The sequence below is a fragment of the Alosa pseudoharengus genome, unplaced genomic scaffold (genome assembly GCF_046254945.1).
Source record: "Alosa pseudoharengus isolate Yale_2024_CS ecotype anadromous, Long Island Sound unplaced genomic scaffold, YU_APseudo_1.1 YU_APseudo_1.1_scf_23, whole genome shotgun sequence".
In the NCBI taxonomy this organism is placed as follows: Eukaryota; Metazoa; Chordata; class Actinopteri; order Clupeiformes; family Clupeidae; genus Alosa; species Alosa pseudoharengus.
The window spans coordinates 7,312,179-7,335,235 of record NW_027468685.1 but is presented as its reverse complement, the minus strand read 5'-3'; the positions used below and the strand labels follow the sequence as shown (position 1 = coordinate 7,335,235).

The following is a 23,057-nucleotide window of genomic DNA, read 5'->3' as shown; positions in this document are numbered from 1 at the left end:
GAGTTTAAAACTTTCCATTTTTGTTTGGCCCCAAGAAACAGTTAGCTCAATGTTGTTTTCGGTGCCACCGGAAAGGCCTTAGGAACACACGTGCTTGTTTATGCAGTTGAAAGGGTCAGTAGATACTGACCCTTGTGAAGCTCACATTGACCTGACCCTAACAAAAAGGTATTAGCAAGATAAGATGAAGGCTTGTCTGATGTGGCAAAGTATGCAAACTTTGCTATTTACAATCTCAGCTGAGTCACGGCCCAGTAGAGATGATGCTTGGTACAGTATAGCACTGGCTGTGCTTTGGTACACAAACGATTAATCACACTTCTATAGACACCGACAAAGCCCCAGGATCACAATGCAACAGCACTGTACACAACCACTGTGTGCATTGGGTGTGAGAAAATGGGTGTTAACGCAAATAACTTTCTCGTTCTTTCAATTCTTTCCTCTGCTCTCAATTTCAACACAAAAAAAAAAAACACACCCCCACAGAACAACAGAATACTACAGAGACTATCAAACTGAACCACAAGTATGCAGAAGGGAAATTATGCTCCATTATCAAAGCCACACAGCACAGCTTATCAATAATGAAAGCACAACTGACCACAAACAGAAAGTGTAGAACAAACACCGGGTCCTATTCTCGTTCTCGCTCTAAAACAAACTCTCTCTCTCTCTCTCACACACACACACACACACACACACACACACACACAGGTTTTTGTGAAATACCGCACACAGCTGTCTCACCGTGCAGACTTGTGCGACGCGGGACACTGTGAGCTTGTCGATGAAGTCGTACTCTCGTCCCACCTCGCTGAAGAAGAAGTACACCTTCTCTTCACTGGGCACGTAGCTGGAGCTGATGAAGGTGGGGTCTGCGGAGGAAACAGAGCGACAGTTGAGGAGAGGACACAACACTGCTGTCAAATAAAATAAAATCATCATCATCAAAAATAATCTTGTGATTCTTAAATAATGCTCTTTGTTTCATTATTTCACAATACAGTTTGTTAGCAGACATTCACAAAACGCCTTCCAATGTAAGGAACGTGCACATTTCATCTGCATTGAATGACCTTTGACATTTTTGATGTTAATAATAAGAAAAAAAAATGTTTTTAAAGGATTAATTCAGAGGAAATAATAACGTGACAAACTATTGCAACTTGAACAAATAAATAAAAACTCCTCAACTGTTAAGTTTTTCCCTCACACAGCAACAGTCACTTCTGTGTATTTGTTGAATCATTCATGTGCATTTTTCAAAACAATCTCTGCAAAAATAAGCTTTTAAAATGCACATAAGTGACTAGATGATGTGGAGGTTGAAGGAGTGTTTTGAGAATTTCAATTCTGACCTGAGATGTACCAAAGCGACTGAGGAAAAACTGTATTAATTCATCAAAACTGCCCTAACACAGAGGAGCAGAGGAGGTGCAGATGATACTGCATCAAACAATACTACAGTCATTTCCTGTGTATTTGCCACATTGTGTATAAACCACAGGAAAGTGTTTTATGCAAGTTAAAAAAACTTGCATAAAACCATTTTAACTTCCCCCGTGTATTAACCTCATAGCTGAGTAAATTTTGCAAAATCAATGTATAAACCTCGGCTAATAGTTGGGAAATTAGGGTATAACTATAGGATGAGAGGGCAGACGTTATAAGTAGCAGTCAAGTGGGGTAGGAGGAGAAAGTGGTAGAAGATGGAGATGGAGGGGGGGAGAGAGAGACAAAGACGCATCCAGCGCTGCACAGGATTAATGTAAATGTAAATCAGGTTTCTAGGCCAAGTATACTTGCGTATACAAGGAATTGTGAGGGCAGTGAGGGGTTAGGTGCCTTGCTCAAGGGCACTTCAGCCGTGAATGTGGACATGGGAGAGCAGTGCTCAACCACTTCCCCCGCCCACATTTTTCCTACTGGTCGGGGAATCGAACCGGCAACCCTTTGGTTACAAGCCCGAAGCCCTAACCAGTAGGCCACGGCTGCCCCTCCGTTATAACTCCATCACGAGAGGAAAGGGGGAGGCCTGAGGCGTCCATGCGCCGACTCACCCTCCAGCCAGCCAAGAGTGTCGTCCAGCTTCAGGTCAACATGGCTGCCCTCACTCAGGTGCCGGGAGATGACCGGCCGATTGCCCCGGTAGTCTGCTACTGTGCCTGTGTAGAGTTCTCCATCTGTAAAGCACACACACACACACACGCGCACGCACACGCACACACGCACACACACACACACGAATACATGCATAAATACATGCACTTATTACAACATATTACATATGCACTACTAATTACACAGTGTTAAATATGTGCACACATCCATTAAAATCGGTCTTTTTTCTGCTGTAATGTGTGTGTGCCATATGGTTCGTCTGTATGCATCTACATACCTGAGTGTGCATGTGTGTGTGATGCATGAAAGGTGAGCTATCAGAGCAGGCGTGTGTATTGGCACTGCGGCCACGTCACACACCCAAAGATAAGCGGCTAAGGACAGCGGCTTAAAAGCAAGAGGATTTGGAGTGTCTGCTCTCCTCTGCTCTTTCTCTTGCAGCTCAAGATTAAAACAACAGGGCCTTGTCATGGCAAGAGTTATCCTGTGTGTGTGTGTGTGTGTGTGTGTCCTGTCTCTTACCCACGGTGATGGCGGTGTTTTTCTGGTAAGGGTCGTAAGGACAACGACCTCTACCCTCCTCAGGTTTACCAGTAGGGCCCAGCACCAATGAGAATGTCTCAGAGTTCTGAGAGAGAGAGAGAGAGAGAGAGAGAGAGAGAGAGAGAGAGAGAGAGAGAGAGAGAGAGAGAGAGAGAGAGAGAGAGAGAGAGAGATAGAGTGAGAAAGAAAGAAAGAAAGAAAGAGATTAAGGAAAGTCAGTGCTCTATATGTAGCTTCCAGTATAGTGAGGAGTCTAGCACAGACCCCAATTCTTAACAAAGACATTATCTTTTATAAAGTGGACCACCACATATAAAGCCTAATATTAGTTCACCAATAAAGTCTTGTAATGTCAAGTCAGCACATTTTAACTTTATCCAACACATTTTGCAACTAGTACTGAGGCAAGGGGCACCACAGCTGTGTCTGGATTTACCCGATTGGATTAGAGTCATTCAGGTGAAAAGGTCGTCCGTTCATATGATCTCCAATCTACCAAGAGTACTACGGTTTTTAGTAGCCACTCTGGTTCCCGTGCTTGACAAGTAAGCTTCTAACCAAACGGCCATTATTTCTGACGTGACCACTTAAAGTATTGCGTACCAACTGGTTCTAGAGGGCTTTTCATGCAAATTTCCTCAATTAAACCGGATAATACCCAATCCCATGTGCACACACGCATGCCCACACACACACACACACACACACACACACACACACACACACACACACACACTTCATTTCATACACTGCACACAAAACATGGTCTCAGGCAGCTAAGCATGACAGCCTCACACACGAGGGGATTAGAGAGCAAGTGGTCAGGAGTGTGTTGTGTTTAGGTTTAGCACGAACTTTCCAGGAGGAACAAAGGTTTGCATGACAATGCAATAAGTGGATGAACTGCAGCGAGCAGCAACGACCTGTGGACCGCCAAATGCACGGCAACGGTCACACAGTTCACGAGATGCCGACTAAGGACACTAACGTGTGTGGGAGAAAGTAAATGAATGCAGATGTGTACCAATCTAAAACTGACACACTCACAGTGCTTCAAATTAGACGCTTCACATCTCCCAATGGCCAATAAAAACGATCGAACTACTCCCAAAACTATGGGACAGATTTGGGCGGCAGCTTCTTGTCCAATAACACAGACACACCGCCCGCCAGAAGCCAGACAAAAACCAGGAGCCGTTTTGGATTTCCGGAGGTTTCCTCGGCCCAAGTTCCTGAGCCATGGGCCATCCACGGTCCAGAGTCCACGGTGGAGGGAGGCTGACCAAAAATGTCTGGAATGAAATGTGGGGTGCTGCACTGGTCTGTGGTAGCAAAACACTAATTTGGCCTTGTCTTTTATTATTTTTATTACTATTTTCCCTCTTATTAAATATTCTTTATTTTTATGTTTTCTTCTTATTATAATCTTTACCTTTTGACTATATTGCCATTCTATGCTTTTATTTGTTATTACTGTTTGCTTTTGTTTACGTAAAGCACATTGAATGACCTGTGTATGAAATGCGCTATATAAATAAACTTGACTTGACTTGACTAATGCGAAGAGCAGCAGAAGAAAGATGTCCGCCATTGTTTTCTGTTGGTGTGGACAGAGGTGGAAGCATCTAGTGGAGCGCCGGAGCGACAGCTGAGGGACAGGATATGATCCCTGACCCCTGATGATGAAATGAGATCCAACATGCTGGGCCTCAGCCTGTGGCTAATGGTGCTGTCGGCTAAAAGGATGGTCGTCCACTAAGGAGAACGAGAGCGTTCCGTAAATGACCAAAATGTACGCGGAAACGCATTACTGCTAATGGAGGGTATGTACAGTATGGGAATGTACGGGAAGTGGAGGGGTGGTTGAGAAAGACAGAAGAGAGTCCAGATATCTATTTCATTGGAACTGATGACCCACCCAGGGACCACAAAACCACTTTGTTTATAGACTAGGAAATCCTAGTGCCTTCCAGATTTTATAATGACAAATACACGGAGAACGAACGTTCAACAATACATGTATAAAGTGAACATCTAAAGCAGTGTTTCCCAAACTTTTTTTCTGGGGACCCACTTTTTAAAAATGACAGACTATCGCGACCCAACTCGTGACTGTGGTAGTTAACAAACTAGATCCTAATAGAAAGCTGTTAGCTTTCCTAAGCTATATGGTATAAGATAGGGGTATTACACAACATAAATTGTCACTATGCTATGCTGGCGACCCAAATAAAATCTCCTACGACCCACCTGTGGGTGGCGACCCAGTATTTGGGAACCAATGATCTAAAGCCATAATACTGTAACATAACAATAGTGACAACAACGTAAAAAAGTCTAGTGTGGGAGTGAAGAAGAATGAAAGATAGAGAAAAAGAGAAAAAAAGAAAAGTGAAGAGACAGAATGAAAAAATAAAAAAGGGGTCAGAAAGAGACAAAAGGAATGACATGGGAGAAAAAAAGCGAATGAGTGAGTGACAGACAGATGTGAGAGTGAGAGGAGGCTCATGGGTGCTAATCAGATGAAAAAAGATAGAGCAAAAGAGAAGTGTTTGTGTGTGTGAGAGAGAGAGAGTGAGAGAGTGAGAGAGTGTGAGAGTGAGTGAGTGAGTGCTGTTGCCTTACAATGTAGGTGCAGCGCGGGCTGAAGGCAAAGGTTCCACAGGCGTACATATGGGTGGAGTTTAGGACCTGGAGAACACGGACAAAGTTGGGGCAGTCAGCCTGCAGGGGGCGGGAGAGAGGCGAGAGAGAGGAAGACATGGTTACCAAGGACACGCGGTGGCTTTGATCCCATTAACCCGCCTGGGAGAGACAGCACGTGTTGGCCCAGCAGGACGTCCCTCTCTCTCGCTCACCATCAGACAGACACACACACACACACACACACACACACACACACACACACACACGCACAATTGGCCAATTCTATTCATGACATATTACAGACATAAATAGACAAAAAACTATCACAACATAAGAAATGTGAAGTCATTACGAGGACTCTGACTTCAAGGAGTGTGTTAATATTGAATGGGCATATATGTTGTAAACACACTCCAATAAAACATTTACAGGATGTCATTCCTTACAACATCCCTTAAAATAACACAGCATCATTCATTTAAGCCATTTAGTCTTTAGAGTAAAAGCATATGCACATTTTTTGCATACATATGTAAATGATGAGACTCCTCATATTCATTAATGGATTTAAAAAAAAAAAAAAAAAAAAAAAAAAATTGGCTTCAAGGCAATTAACACAAAAACAAACAAACAAAAAACGACTTCTGGGACCAAAGAGCTGGAGAAGATTGACATCAGCAGTTGTGCCTGGAAGGCAGGTCCACTGCTCCACTGGCCTGGTGGAGGGCCCTGCCAACGGTCTTGGCCCAGGATGTGATCAGTGGGCCTGTGCTGGGATAAGCTGGATGCTACTTAAAATGTAGGCTCTCCTATCCTCTGGTACTAGTATTGACAGATGCAGTGGTGATTCCTAGCTATTGTCTCCCATCCTCTAGTACCAGTATTGACAGATGCAGTGGTGATTCCTAGTTATTGTCTCTTCTACACTGTAGCTTAAATGTTATTCTATTGCTGTAGCTTTAGCTGTAGTTATGTAGCTTAAATGTTATTCTATTGCTGTAGCTTTAGCACAGATCCTTAATATACTTTATCAACCGTCTCTGGCTGTTTATGTAGCTTGCACGTAATTCTATTGCTGTAGCTCTGTAACTTAAATGTTATTCTATTGCTGTAGCTTCAATGTTATTCGATTCTAAGTAGCTCTGTAGCTTAAATGTTATCCTATTGCTGTAGCTTAAATGTTATTCTATTCTAAGTAGCTCAGTAGCTTAAATGTTATTATTATGTTTTTAAATGTTATTATTATGTTTTTAAATGTTATTATTATGTTTTTGTTATTATTTGTTGTTATTATAATTGTATTATTATTCTATTCATGTAAGTCCCTTTGGAAAAAAAGCATCTGCCAAATGAATACATGTAAATGTAATGCTGGCCTGGGACAGCATCTTCATGCATGCGTGTGAGTGTGTGTGTGTGTGTGTGTGTGAGAGTCAGGCGTGAGGGGGGAAATGAGCTGAAGTCAAACTCTCCTCTCATCCAATCACAGGGCTAATGGGATCCATTAGACCACTGCATGAGGATCGCAGGTGAGGAAGGACAGGGTGGACGAGAGCTAAACGCTCAGGCCAGCATGGCACACGCAAGAGTTTCAACTTGCCTTTTTCTTGCCTTTCATTGCGCAGTCATTTAAGTCTTTCTCTGTTGGTGACCAGTCCAACTAAAAAATAAAGAAAACACATAAAGAATGTCAGAAAAGATTGACAGCATGTTCTGGCTCAGAGCCAATTACAGCCTACTATTTGTAACCAGACCTGAATGTCTTGGTTCAAATTAACTAGAAGTAATCAAAGGGTGTGCCTGCAGCTACGGGTGTGTCTAAAACATTTTAAGTGTCAGTTCTGCTGAGGCATGTAAGCATCATGTGTACAGACTTCAATCACTAAATCCTTCCCCTCTGTCCCACAAATTGCTTGGACCGTGTATACTCATTATCAGATGTATAATGAGCATTTTAATGAAGTACATGTGTACGTACACATGCACACACGCAAAACACATATATGCATGCATGCATGCAGGCGAACACAGACACATACATGCACACACGCAAACACACACACACCACTGTTCATTCACAGAGAGCTCTCTAAGGTTCTTATAGTGCACACTAAGTATAACCACACTGATTTTGCAATAGCAGATGCGGATTTTGATGGCTATAAGGGCCAAGGCAGTACTGACCTTGTTCTTCATCACAACAGCCCTGGGCTCACTGATGTCCAATGAGACGATGGCATTGCGCGCACCCACAAATAGCGTGTCCTCATCGCTGCTCAGCAACAGGGTGGTGGTGTTGCCAACCTCTAGACTGGTAAACTGGGTTAATGATCTACCAGGGCTATCTGTTGGAAACAAAACATGATGAAGATTAAAAATTAGCCTGGTTAAATTAAAGCAAAGGCATAGTTAGTCTGTGAACCATCTCCCAATCACTACACACATATAATAAAAAAAAAGTTAAATAAAAAAGCATATGACTACTTGCCTGGAGCTTTAATACCATGTAGGTAAAACCTATACAAATCTCACATAAATAATGCTTGGCTGATCGCCGTCATTTGTAATTTCTCCCAACCAGCTCACTTGGCCCGCTAATGCTCTACTTAACTTCATAAACAATTAAAAAAGACCTGCAGTCAATGCAGATGATGTCAATAGAATATTTATGGTGTTGAACTACTGTCAGGGCTAACCACTGTAGGCTCTGTAACGGAGGATAATGGATTGTGACGTGACTTTACTGACAGTCCCATCATGCCTCACTCATAGTAATAATAATAATCATAATCATACCCAGCTCAGTGAGGTGGCGAGAAGTGAAAATAAAGAAAGCCATCAATAATAATGGCCATCTTACATCAATAATAGCCATCTTACATCAATAATAATGGCCATCTTACATCAATAATAATGGCCATCTTACACCAATAATAATAACACCAATGCGTATTGTGAGAAAAGTACCCTCAAAAGTTTCTGTGGAATCAAATGACTTGGTTTCCATGGTAAGCATGACCATTCATCGGAATATGAGTCAGTTCTTGAGTGAACCTAACCGGTGCTCTGGTCATTATGCATGCTCTTGCTCCAAACAGACACCTACTAGGAAGAATACTTTTATCCATTGGATATAGCAGCTTTACTTTTGACTTAATTTCAATGTGACGCAAGGGCACACCGGCATGCTGTCCATGTTAACACTTTCCACCCGTAAGTGCAAAGGTCTGGAAAAGAGAGAGAGAGAGACCTGGTAGTTTGACCTGGTTGGCCAGACATATTGTGAGTGTCATACTGAAGGAAAGCAAACAAACAAACAAAAAAAAAACAAACAAGGTAAAGTGGTATTTCCACCCATTGGCTTATGGGTAATTCCACCAACTTCCCCAGAGAGTTTTAGTCACAGGGTCAGTGATGTGCAACACGCCATTGCAATGTTCATCAGAAGCCTGCTTGAAAACCACAGATTCTGGAGGGCCCCATTCAGGCTAAGAGGAAGTAGAAAGTAGGAAGTAGGAAGTGGCGTGTAGTGAATAACAGCAGGGGGCAGCCAAGAACCTGAACATTATACTCATCAGGAGCAAAGGGAATAAATACTGGGGTATTTAGATTATCCCATAATACACTCAAGTTCATATTGATAGTTTCATGCATGTTTACTGCACTCGCACATACTAGGCCTAGGTTTCTGGTGTTTATTGATGAAAATGTATATCTGATGAACATGTATCTGCACTAATCGTAAATGCAATGGACCGTCACATATTATGCTTTTTAAAAAAGTTAATATTGAGTAAAAATCAATACAATGCTTTGATACTTCCGACTACAGTGTTAGAGCAGTGCTGTGTGCTCTTCCTTAGAAAGATTTGCTGTTAACATGCATTTGGCCATAATCACAAAGAAGGAACTAAAACTGCATAGTTTGACAGACATGCCACCGCATGAGCGGTTTTGCATGTTTCAGAAAGATAAACAACCAGGCAGGAACATATAAATGTAGCTAGCAAGTGTGACACGTTCCCATATGTGCATGTTAACCCAATCTGTTCACACCTATAACAACAAAACAAAATGCTACTGAACATCTAACAGATGACAATTCTTTCTTGATCCTCCTTTCACACAAGACAAAGATCTACCATGGTCAAGTCACACAAAGTGAGCAGATCATATCTCAAGAGTTTTTTCTTGATAAAATGAGAGTGCAGTGTTTGTCTGGCTAAGGAGGACTAGATGTTTCACAGGAATTGCTGACACACACACACACACACACACACACACACACACACACACGTCACGGTAGCTGTTGTCCTCAGACAGTAGTAGCCTACCTCATCAAGATTAGACACCGTCACCTGAGTTAGCCAACCGCAGCCAAAGGTAACAGAGTACTGCAGAGCAAAGGGGAAAGCAAAGGGGTCTGGGTCTGGGTGTGTGTGTGTGTGTGTGTGTGTGTGTGTGTGTGTGTGTGTGTGTGTGTTTGTATATACAGCGTCTGAGTGTTGAGTGTTGGTTTTCAACCAAACCCAGGCCAAGTCATTAGCCTCACAAATGAGGTAAGTTCAGGAGGGGAAAGTGGACAAAGTCTGAGTGTGAGTGTCTGATCCACACACTTTCTGATTAGCTTGATTGATTAACATTCTCTGAGAAAAAATAAAGGCCATTTTCACTGAGGTCACCCTCTAGGCTATAGCAACTAATCCACCTCTCATCTCTGCACCAAGTGGTTTGCTTTCAATACATAAAAACATTTTGTATTCTTAATAGCACCGTTGATCTGAACACACACCACCTCCTCTCGTCTTCAGTTCTGCCATGTGCTTGAGTCACACAGATACCGACAGACAGGAAGTGTGTGTGAGTGATGGGGCGATGAATGGTGCAGATCGGCCTGCTTATCTCCGTGCGTGACTCAGTCTGTGCAGGTCCAGTGCACAATGTGAGGGGCGCGAGATAGGGGCGCCTTTAGGCTAAACGCTAACACTAGCGCTCTGGCGCTACGCTACGCACTGACTTGCATATCCAAACATCCTGTGTCCCAGGAGTTGCACATGACAAAGCACCTGATGTACTGGTTGCAGGGGCGGTGTACTGTAGTACATCAACAAACTCTACATCACAGCAGTAGGGAGTGAAGTGTGTGTGTGTGTGTGTGTGTGTATGAGGACAGAGGGCCATGGATCACTCCTACTCTGCATGCTTAGATTATTAGTTTGGAGGGTCAGCCAAAACCACCAGTTCAGTGTCCATGCTCAGGTCAAGGTTGCTTCCTCCCACCTCTGCAAGCATGTACACAGATACGCAGACACACACACAAGATTGATGCAGTTTCTCTGTCCACGAGTCAACACGCCATTAGGCACTGACCACTGCTGCTATCCAGAATTTGTACACACATGATAACACAGAGAGCACTCACAGCTGTTCTAGGAACTGGCGCGCACACACACACACACACACACACACACACACACACACACGACTCCACTTACGACTAGCTGTGTAGAAACTGCCATTCCATAGAGGCCAATTATCAGTGTGTGGATAATTGTTTGTTAACGTTAGTTCATTTGCACCTCTACCCTCCAGAATGGGCCAGGACAGAGACGACAGCCCTATGATGGGCGATTTATACATAAGACATAAAACTACTTCACGGTATTTTTTGAATTTACAATATGAATCACAATGCGAAAACAGTGCTAAACAGTCCCATCGTATTGCCACAATAAACAACAATAGCATACCGTCTTGAAAGCCAGAAAAGTAAACACGGTAAAGTGAAACAGTAAAGCATTCCAATTAACTAGGGTAAACAAATTAATTTGTATTTTATTTCACAAATGACTGTAAAACTACAGTGAAAACGCAAACACAAATGAGCACTGTATATCATGCCAATGGCTAGCCTATCATCACAGACGATATGATATGGGCCATGACAGGCCCTGCTGCTGCTGCTGGGTTAATGACACCAGTCAGAGCTTGTGAGGGCAGCCCGGCGGAGCCAACAAACTCACAAGCCTCCATGAAGACATTTCAGGCGAATGGTGTTAGGGTGCCTGGTATTGGAGGTAAGCTGTGTGTGTGTGTGTGTGTGTGTGTGTGTGTGTGTGTGTGTGTGTGTGTGTGTGTGTGAGGAAGAGGGAGAGGGAGAGGGTGAGTCTGTCGATGTATCTGTTCATTTAAGGAACAAGGGAATTCGGGGGGCATATAAAAACCTCTATATGATTGCCCTATAGATGTATATTTGTGTACAAATGTAATATAAGAGGGCCTGGGTCTCTTTCTGGTGCACTTCAGCTTTGATGGGGCCTAAGTTTCCTTCCTGTTCACACTATACCTTCTCTGGGGGTGTCATGCTGCGTTCCAGACACAATTTTTAGCCCGTAAGTTACGACTTCAAGTCATGACTCACGACTTAGCGCTCCAGGCAAAGTCATGAGAAGTCACAACAAACCCTTCTGCGGCTGTTGTTTATATGTGTGTGACGTTAAAAACGGTAACTGGGAGTACAGTGATCTGGTACGAGTTCACGGGTAGTATGTTACAGGTTTGACTGCCGTTACAGGGCACTTTCACGGGTAGAAGGTTGTGAAAACACGGGTTACGGGTTGCCTGGAACGAGCCATTAGACCTTAGGCTACTGCTTTGGATTATAGGCTATGTAGTTGCTCATTTCCATCATCATTCATTATCAGGTTAAAATAATTATCATAACTCATAATTGGTGTGGTGATTTTGTTTCATAAATACATCTCTTTTCTGAAATATATGTATTATAAAATATTTCAGAATGACTTCTGATCTGAATTCATTCTGAAAATATATTATAAAATATAACAACCTCCTGAACTGTCAGTCAACACGCCAGCAAATCACACTTTCTAATTCAGTGGTAGGTAGGCTTGCCTCACCTGGTTACTGTTTAGTTCACGTCCAAAATGAAGTGAAAAGTGCTGCACAGTCTTATTGCATGTTTTCCACATGCAAGAAGAGTTCGACACTCGACAGAGAGATAAGGCCTAGATAAGCCTAGCTAGCAGATCATGAATTTTTTTAATTTTTTAAAAAATTTTTTGTCTATGGCTATGTCTATGTCTGTATTTAAAGTATGTCTATGTCTGCATGGGAAAGTAAGAAACGAAATTTCAATTCTTTGTATGACCAGTGCATGTAAAGAAATTGACAATAAAGCCGACTTGACTTGAAAATAGTCAGCAATGTAATCCAAATGATTTCTACATTGTTATTTACCAATAGCTTCGATGAAAAGATATTTAGCCTAATGTTAACGTTAGAACATGCTTGTTTGGCTGTAGCCAAATTGCATATGTCTATAGGCCTATAATGATAATATTGTTATATATATATATATATATATATATATATATATATATATATATATATATATATATATATAATAAACGACATGACTTCTCTTTTGGCAATGGTAAGTCTGGGTCTGAGTTCGGTTGGCGTGTTCACAAATGTACAAGTCATTGAATGCGGAGTTCGTTTAGAAGCCTGAAAGGGACCAAGTGTGAAAACACCCTGAATGACCATCCATTGAACTATTCCCACATATACGTCATTCATCTACTACCTACCGTAAATGCCATTTAAATACTATGAACATGTTGTGCCCTTAATATCAATAAAGCATTGTATTTGCAGACAAAATAGTGATTGATGCCATGTGGAAACAAAACATGTAGTATGTAGTTCAAACATGTAGTATGTAGTTCAAACATGTAGTATGTAGTTCAAACTTGTAATGTTCAAGTCATACTGAAAACATGTTGGTATTCCATCCAACAAAGTATGACCAGGCTAGGAATACTACCTTTAACCCTTTCATGCACACATTATGAAAGAAATTGTCTAGATTTTTTTAATATTGATTTTATTACTCTATATGAGCCTAAAACTGAAAATCATTTTGAATTTTTAAAAAATATGATTTTATATAGAAGTTAATTTACTGTCCACGTACGTAATTTTGGAATATGTATGTGTAAATGTAAATATTTTTCAGGTCTTAGTTTTGGGACCTACACAATTATGTAGCAAAATATGAGACTGTGCAGCAACCATTTTCTTGAATTCTGTCTGATTTGACTTGACTGTTATAGAGACCGTTTATAGTCCCCCATACTGAAACTGCTGAAACATACCTACTTGTGTGCGTGCAATGGGTCTAAACGCACATGCACGCATATGTTCACAAATAGACACATAGCATGCACAGATGTAGACACGGCTGTGTGCGTGGTGTCAGACAGCTTTGGTGTGTATGCAGGGGTGTGTGCATGTGTACACACTCGAAAGGCCACAGGGGTGCGGGTACCAGTGAACAAACAGAGGCCCAGAACACGCCTCTTCTCTTTTTACCCAGAGCAAAGTTTTACTCAGAGCACACGGTGCATTAGCGCTAGACAGAATGGTGGAGACTCTAACGGAGAGCTGCCGTTTGGAGAGGTGACCTGGACACCCAAGCCCACTTTGTTGTTGACTTTGTTGTGTAATAACTTGGCCTCAGGCAAATGGGTGGGGGGGGGGGGCATGCAAAGACTGCTTAGGTCGATATAGACACAGACCGATGGGAAAAGTTCAAAAGAACTCAAAGTGCTCTGGTGAGAGAGAGAGAGAGAGACAGAAAGAGAGAGAGAGAGACAGAGCGAGCCTAGTGTGCACGAGCGAACAGCAGACTGTTACGAAACAAGCAGGCTACCACGTGTGAGTTTTTGGTAAGAGGGGATTGATGGCTTCCCTTTCCCATGAGCTGCTATCGCCTGGGGGAATTAGGAGGAATCCCTCCCTCTACCTGTCAGCGTCCAACCCCCCCCCCTTGGCCTAGTCTCAGGGCTGTGTCTGAGCAGCCTGGAGCCCCGGTGAGACCTAATCCCCAGCCATGACTCAACCCTGACCAGCTGTTTTCCCTCTGGGAAGGGATGAGCCAAACGGTAGCATTACCAGGTGTTCCTTCCACGCATCGCTCGCTATGCTCGCGCTCACTCCTCCTTGGCCTCACGGCCTGCATACATACAACGAGCAGGTGGCACCAACACTGAACACAGGCGGCTCAAAGCTCTTCTTGTGAGGAGCTGGCAAAGTGCAACTTCAGCATGCATGGCTTACAGAACAACGTTGTGTTCAAAAGTGCGAAAGGGGCGAAAAAGGAGAAGAAAAGCACTGGTTAAAACCGTCTAGCATGTCAACATATGGCTGTATTTATCTTTTAAAGGTGTTATGCTGAGAAGTGACCATAGCGGACAACCACTTCCCACACCAAACAGGCGCCGACCATCGAGCCTCCGGTCCTGTGGTTTTTACAGGGCCTCATGGGACTGAAGTTGCAGGAAGTGAAATATGCACTTAGGGTGCATTTCCCCAAACCTGCTAAACATTTCAAACAAGTATCTGTGCAAGGCCTATGAGCAGTTGCTTCTACTCCTTTCTGCACATCAAAATAGAGTCTTCTGAAACATCCGCGCTCAATACAACTCTGGAGTTACAGGAACGCTAATTAAATCAACAAATCACGTCAGCTTCCTGGTCTCTGACTGAGCTCTCAAAGCACATAACCAGGCACTAGATGCGTTTCCATTTAATACTGTTTGATTTTGTGTGTTTGCTGCCAGGCAAATGGTATCAAAATCCGTTCAGTCACTGTTCTACTGTCACATAAACAGCCGCTAAGAAATTGTCAAGAACTTGGCATCGAGAGAGGAGCATTGCTCCAAACAGCTCGATGACGTCCAATTCTGGATCCACACCCATGACATCAGCACTCCGCTGAGGAGGCGGGAGCCACGGCTGTCCCTGAAGAGCAACTCTAGACTCTGCACATCAAGTGTGTGTGTGTGTGTGTGTGTGTGTGAACTGAGAACACTATCGATAACTAAGCCCTTTAACCCCAAAACAGGGCACTGGGGAGTGGGGGTGCCTGCCTGCCTGCCCGCCTGCCAACTCACCCCTGCAAACACCGCGTTGATCCCTGCACAGACCAGTGTTGGCCTCTAGTGTGGTCCGACATGTTCAGCGTGTGTGGTGCCAGGGGAATGCTCTTAGCTCTTAGTAAAGCCGCGATGCAGGAGGCTGGCTTGATTGTGGAAACCCACCCTGGAAATCTTGAGGAAAAGTGGGGTGATTTAAGCTGAAACAACTCAGAGGACTGATTATGTGTGTGTGTGTGTGTGTGTGTGTTTTGTTGTTGTTGTTGTTGTTGGTTTTGCTTTGTTTTCAAAGCCCACTAACCTCGTTTACCCTCCTCGGAGCTCTTGCTTATGAGAAGCTTCAAATTAAACACAGTGCCCTACTAAAAAGAACAAGGCCTCCATTCTTCGCTAACCGCAACAAGGCAAGGCCAGCAGTGGTCTGGGGGGGGGGGGGGTGGCCCAGGTCAGCGATTAGCCAGCGATCTTGGTCTGAGACCCACCACTTACCCACTTCCTCCTCCTGCTTCTCTTTGACCTGCTTTCGTCTTCCTGTGCACTTCTTCATGACACAGGTTCTCACACATGCAAACAAACGAACGTGCACTCGAGTCCAGATCACATTGGAAAATAGCAATTGAAGGGTTATTTTCCAAAACGCTATAAATCCATTTTCTGAAACATGAATAAGTCATGTTATTTAGTTGTATTTCAGGTAATATCAGTAAAAGTGCTGCTGTGTTGTTTTGACTGAATAACGATAGATCAAATAACAATAACCCAATTGCAGTACCACTTTCAAATTACTTGGAAAACAAAATAAAAAAAAATGATTTATGAAAATGCATAAAAATGGAGGATGTAGCATTTTGGAAAAGAGTTTTTCAATTTTTTTTCAAAGAATTAGACCTCTAATAGGGCTTAAAGCAAAGGAAACGCATCTGCCTAAAATGTGTTCGGAGGTTACATAGAATACCATAGAATAACATACAATGATGCCTTAGATACTTTTATAAGCTTAGAATGAACAAAATATATTTTAAATGATGCCCAGGTTGTTTTGTTTCACTTCCCTTATGATTACCGTCTTGTGTTGCGGGCTTAGAAGTTGATAATGGTTGGTTCCCATCAGTTCGGCAATGATTTAAATAAATAAATAAAAATGTGCAAGGTGCTTGGTAAACGGTTAAGACACAACTGTAAGACACAACTAAATAAATGAACCCTTACAAATACACAGTGGAAACTGAGGTCATCATAGACAAAGACCAACCATTACTGGCGCAGATGAAATCACTGCCCCAGGGTGATTTTCTCAAAGCCTGTAAAGCCAGATAATCTTGGAAAAGTTCACGTCTTTTAAAAGAATTAGGCTTCTTAGTACAACTTTAAGTGCCAAAAAACACATTCATAATGGGCCTTCATCAGAGGGCATACGGAGAACAAGGAGATATGTTGTTAAGAGAGGAACTGAAGAAAGAACTTCCTGAAGCACTTTATCATAGTAACTACTCTTGTCCATCAGACAGCGGAAGGAGGTATAGCTTGTTTCACATCCTTTAAAAAAAAAAAAAAAAAGACACACATCCATTCTCTTAATCTGCCATTCATTTGGCAAACTAAAGTTCCTCCTGTGCAATTTAAGTGGACAAAGAGCAAATTATAGCAAATGTATAACAAAATTGGACTTTCATGGACTGAGAATCCTCTAGCGCTACCTCATTATAATTCCTGTATAGCATGCAGGGTGGATACAATTCTCCAGAAAGTATGCCAGAACATTTAAAACATACCCAATCAAATTCCGTTACTTTGAATTTGAGCCTGCTTACTGTCCTAACAGCCACCATTTTGTACCAATAATTTAAATTGTTCAAACTGTTGCGATGCTTCCGACTCTCTACCTCTTATTCCTGACGTCAGTTACAGCTTGTTAGTGCATCGTTAGCGTCGGGGGTTAAAGGTATTATTGGAGGCAGTTCAAAGGGGTCTTGCGATGTACCGTCGGACAGGACACAACAAAGCCTACTTGCTCCACTGAACTTTCCCTGGCTCAGACACTACATGATCCACGAGAGAGGAGGACATCTTGTGCTTCTTAAAGCTAGCCCACACAACAGTGATGTAGGCTGTGTCACAACCGAGGACATGCATCATAGATAATACACCAGTGCAACTGGTGCAAAAAAAAAAAAAAAAACTTTTCATCCACAGGAAATGCAGACACGGCTACCAGGTGAGTTCAGTCATTCAATCATACTTCCTTCCAGCGGAAGACCCATGTCTGAAAAACCACAGCCATTGCAATCTCCCAACCGTGGCACATGTACACAAAAACAGCACAGATGGATTAAAGGTGTTACAAGTGCATAAAACAAAGGTTAGCCAATTAACTGGAACCAATACATGGGTGGAATGTAGACAGACTGTCTTGTCGCCATTGTCAGTGTAGAAATTCTGATCTTGTCTGTTTTGGTTCCCTGTGGTCAGGCAGTGAGGCCTTCACGTTGAGCTGAATCCCCAGTGAGGGAAAAAAAAGGAACCAACTCTTGTGTGGTCTCCTACATATTTTACACTCAACAAGGCTCGAGATGCCACCATTTCCTTCCCTGTTAGCAGTCATTAGCTGTTTTCAGACATGTCCTCCGCACTATATGCGGATCATTGTCAAATGGATGTCCGACCCAGATATGAATCAGACATTATGTGTGAACGACACCCGACACACATGAACAGAATCTCTGCGTGGTTGAACAGGTTGAACTTGGTTGAACACGCATATGAACAGAATCTCTGCATGTTCTTTGAATCACTCTGATGTCTCTGATGCTCTAATGTCCGTTCGAAATACTAGGAGGGGAGTAGTGTAAGTTCGGAGTTCCACATGTCCGGTTATGTTGTTCAGATATACGACCCAACTGCTTGATATCCGCATAACATGCAGACTTACACCTATGTCTGAGAGCAGCTACAGTGGACCATCGCCAAGGGTAACGGATTTCCTTCAGCCACCTGGGGCCTGTAGGGGAGACCGGGGCTGGTTGGAACAGGGGCAGGTTGAAACACTGTTAATATCCAGGCTACTAGAGGGAGCTGCAACAAAATTCCAACACTAAACTGACGGCCTTATTGAGTAGAGTAAACTCACGTATGTAACTGGTCTCCAGGTCATTAACCCTTTAGGTGAGAACAACATTTTTATTTTGTAGTGTCAAAACTTAGAATATGCACCTCCCACTAAATACATCCTAGAAGGGTAATAGTTAGGGATATATACAAAATATTCATTATAATTCATTGCTAGGGGACTCATCTATATCTTAAAATGAAGTTTGAAAACCTGAGGTGACTGATATTAGCAGGCTAACAGCATTTGTGCAAAAAAGTTTGACCTAATGTGGGCGGGGCAGGTTGGCACACTGATTTTGGGGTTGGTTGGCACATTCATTCCCTATGGCTATTTTGTGACAAATCTATAAACTTTGTATTTTACACATAAAAACATCATCAATCTTTATTTTAGCATTGTTATTGTAATTACTGAACATAGTTTTACATTTGGAAGCATTTCAGACATTTTTAAACATTTGAAGTAAAACCCGCAACCCGCCCCTTTTATGTGAACGCGCACAGGTTAACCCCGGCTCAACAACTCAACTTCATAATCAGCGTCGTAGTACCGATTAACACCACTTAAGATAACCAGGCTTTGTCAACCCTGGTTTAACAAAGTAACCCTGGGTTACATCTGGGTAGGTTAAGCTCCCTTCGTAGTACAGGCCCCTGATATATTGACAATGCGATTGTCCAATTGTGTACAAAAAACAACACTCAAAAACAAAAAAAGAATGATTGAAGGAGAAGTGTACTTTTTTGGCTTTTGGTGAAATATTTGAGTATTAACTACATAGGCTAACTCATTTATAAACTGTATTTTGCTTTGCAGACACAAACTCACACACAAACTACTATTTTACTGACTATAAATAAACCCAGAATTGACCTGCACACTACACAAATGATTGAATGTAATGGATTTCACCGTAGTATCGTTTCAGTATTGAGATATTTATGGCAGGTATTGTATCAAAGTCATCATTTTGGTATTGTGACACTACTTCAAACTCATTTTGATGCCCCACTGACTTACAATAAGGAGAATGGAGTCTCCTGCAGACGCATGCCCAGATCACCTGGCATTGCACCGCGTCACGTTGCTGACGCGAGTAGGAGAATGACCCCTTACGTCAGTATTGAACAACATGGGTATAGCCTAACATGGGTACCCAGTAAACAGCCTAACATGGGTACCCAGTAAACAGCCTAACATGGGTACCCAGTAAACAGCCTAACATTGGTACCCAGTAAACAGCCTAACATGGGTACCCAGTAAACAGCCTAACATGGGTACCCAGTAGGTTGAACATGGATGAAAAAGGGAATTCCTACATTGTGTTACTTTAATACGCAAACATGCCAAAAATGTCATTAAATGTATAAACATGGGGGCTAGTTCATGATAAGTCTGATGAAGAGTGTGAGGCTCGAAACGTGACTGGTGAAACAACTAAAAGAAGAGCTAGGATGTGTTTTTACGGCTAGTTCATGATCACCATTAGCAGAGAATGTCAGCAAGCTTTGAGGAAGAACAGAGAGGATAAGTCCAATTTGCCTAAAGAATTGATTGACTGCACTGATTTCTGGAGCCTAGTGTGTAGTCTACCATTTTGGACCTGGGTCAAAACTGTCAGGCCACATCTGTAGCGTCTGCATGGATTTGGCAAAATTCCACAATCTTACACAGCTACAAGAATCAGCCTACCTGTGATTCTAACAAGTTGAAGCTAAGTTTGTGAGGATATGAGGAGATATATATATATATATATATATATATATATATATATACACACACACACACACAAACACACACAAACATATACACACATACACAAGGGGCCTTAACAAATCTCATGTTGGACACTGCATACACACACACACCCACAAACACACAAACAAGAGGTTTAGCTTGGACTCACCAAGTGGGAAGGACACCCTTGGGATGGCATTGGCCTGATGCCACCCGAGCACAATCAGCAGTGTGAGGACAGCCCAAAGGGAGGCTGACCGGGCCATCCTGGCCAGAGGGGGGCAGAGGCAGGTGGCAAACGGAGGGCAGATGGCAGCGCAGAGAAGCGGGCGAGAGGGCAGACGAGCCTGGCGGAGAGCGCTAGCCTAGCGCAGACGCGTGGAGTGTTGGTCCTCGGTGTCGGTGTGGAGACGCCCGCGGCACGTCCTGGGTTCACTGCAGGCTGCAGTCATTGCATCTGTCAAAACAAGAGAGGGTGATGATGAGACGGCAGAGACGCACCCTCCCACTTCAGTTGTGAGTGGGTGGAGAGAGAGAGAGAGGGAGAGGGAGAGAATGAGTAAGAGAGAGAGAGAGGGAGAGAGAGAGGAAGAGAATGAGTGAGAGAGAGGGAGAGAATGAGTAAGAGAGAGAGAGAGAGGGAGCGAGAGAGAGAGGGAGAGAATGAGTATGATAGAGAGAGAGAGAGAGTAAGAGAGAGAGAGAGAGAGCGAGAGAGAGAGGAAGAGAATGAGTGAGAGAGAGAGAGAGAGAGAGAGAGAGAGAGAGAGAGAGAGAGAGAGAGAGAGAGAGAGAGAGAGAGAGAGGAAGAGAATGAGTAAGAGAGAGAGGGGAGAGAATGAGTAAGAGTAGGAGAGATCCTAGTTAGTTAACCTCTGACATGTTTTCACATGCCTATTATTCACATAATTATGCTGGTTATACTGCAACAGGATAACTAGTAGATCTCCTTGAATTAAACAAGACCAAGTGCATGAGTCCCAGAGGGGATCAGAGAGGCAGAGGATGGGATTCACGGCGGGTGTGCTGAGGCAGAGGATGGGATTCACGGCGGGTGTGCTGAGGCAGAGGCTGTGCCGCATGCTATGATTCACTTCTCCTGGTCTTGGGCAGGGCACTGAGGAGGCATCCTTCCTCATTCGTCTCATCTACTACTCGTTGTGTGGAAATGAGTCATGTGGACCCCTCAAGTCAAGTGAAAAACCACACTTCTTCTGTGGCCTGCCATGGCCTCATGTGACGACAACAATGCTAAATGGTTTGGTTAGGAGAGGCTCGAAACTAATGGTGGAGGAAGAGAGAGTGGACAAAGGTCAAGCCAAATGACCGCCCCCCTCCCCCCTTTAGTCCTTTAGAAGTGTGGTTATAGGCCAAAGGCTACATCCTTGTAATGAACTTTGTCAATTCAGCATCAATTCACCATTTTAACAAAGAGCCATTGATGATATCGATTAAAGTTGATGATACAAGCAAGCAACAACACTGCCATTATTTCAAGACCAACACCAATACGTGATTCATGATGACTTCTGAAGAGCAGAGAAACCGCAGAACTTTAGTTAACTTTCAGTGTCTGCTCCAATAAAAGAGAATTGTGTGTTTAATATGGGCATTCCCATATTACATATTAACATGATGTAATCAGTGCATGCCAACATTTCCAACCCCAACGAATGGGCAGAGAAAACGGAAACAAAGTCATCACAATCATGAGATTCTGACGAGCCATGTGCCTTTGAATCCACACCGCTAGAAGATTTCCAATCAATACCCTGCATTTCCCATTTTCACAGCATACCAAGACTGAAACCTAAAAGAAAACGAAACCCTGTACGAACACTGACCCTGCCGTTTAGGACACAGGAAATCGCTCCCAGATAACGGCGTGCTGTGGAACAGAGATGACCCAGATCTGGGGGTGGATCCAAGAATGCGCCTCATCTGCAACAGACTCCAGTTCGACTCGGCTTTCCTTAACCTGTTGAGGAGTGAATCATTTTCCTGGTTCCTTCTAGAATTCTACGCAAACAATCTATAGTTTCAGTGTTCCTTATACAGTCTATGGGGAAAATCTCTGAGGGTAATTGTAACATCATAATGTGGAACTCTCGGTTCGCAAACATTCTAATCACATATTTGTGACCGTACTCCTCAACAGGTTAAAAGATGACTTGCCACTGCCAAACCCAGAGTCCACCCCATCGCTGCCATACACATAACAGGATTACGGCGTGATACTGCAGGCGTCAGGATTAACACAGATATGTCGGCCTTTACCCAGCTGCAGGCCAACGGGGAGTGGCCACTCCAGAGTCTCAGAGTGCATAGGCAGGAAAGGGTTAACGACGACCTGGGATACATCCAGCCATTAATTCCATTGATTAAGCAGCTTCAGCTACAAACACAGCCCTCAGCCAAATACATCCACTGATTATATACAGCCTTTACTATAAGGCGGCACACATATAGACACAAACCAAAGACGTGGAACTGAAAAAACTTATTAGGGTGTAAAGGTACACAGAAAATAACAGAATGGTCACACTCCAAAAATCTTTTCTTTCTTGCTTTTAATCCATTTAGCAACAGGGGTTAACGACCAAACGTTTCGGCCTGATGGCCTTCGTCAGTGTGTATAGGTAAAGGTACACAAAAATCACGATTTGGTAGGTGTACCTTGGTGTTACCTAGGTTACCTAGGTGTACCTTGGTTCATTTACTGTAATTTCCGATACATTAAGCCTGTAAGTACTGACAATATTGCTGACACTCAACACATAAGCAGGAATAGTATTTCGAATTTGTTTTGGTTTTAATTAACTGAACTGACATACGGTCCCCCACTTCATATGTTTCTGTGGTAACTCAAATTTGAATTGTCTGCACCACATAAGAAAGCCTACTGTTGATTACTGCATTTGGTACATTCAGTACAA

General features: G+C 43.0%; 1 protein-coding gene across 2 annotated transcripts in view; it reads right to left on the bottom strand.

Annotated features, from left to right (window-relative positions):
- Positions 1-23,057, bottom strand: part of sema4ab (sema domain, immunoglobulin domain (Ig), transmembrane domain (TM) and short cytoplasmic domain, (semaphorin) 4Ab) — a 39,261-nt gene that overhangs the window by 8,335 nt on the left and 7,869 nt on the right. For both annotated transcript variants that reach the window (XM_076301192.1, XM_076301193.1), the window contains exons 2-8: positions 20,291-20,578; positions 7,498-7,658; positions 6,914-6,973; positions 5,293-5,391; positions 2,647-2,752; positions 2,064-2,186; positions 751-878 (exon numbers count right to left, since the gene is read on the bottom strand). In XM_076301192.1, coding sequence (XP_076157307.1) covers positions 751-878; positions 2,064-2,186; positions 2,647-2,752; positions 5,293-5,391; positions 6,914-6,973; positions 7,498-7,658; positions 20,291-20,387 — 774 coding nt within the window. In that variant the 5' untranslated portion in view covers positions 20,388-20,578. The remainder of the gene's footprint in view (positions 1-750; positions 879-2,063; positions 2,187-2,646; positions 2,753-5,292; positions 5,392-6,913; positions 6,974-7,497; positions 7,659-20,290; positions 20,579-23,057) is intronic.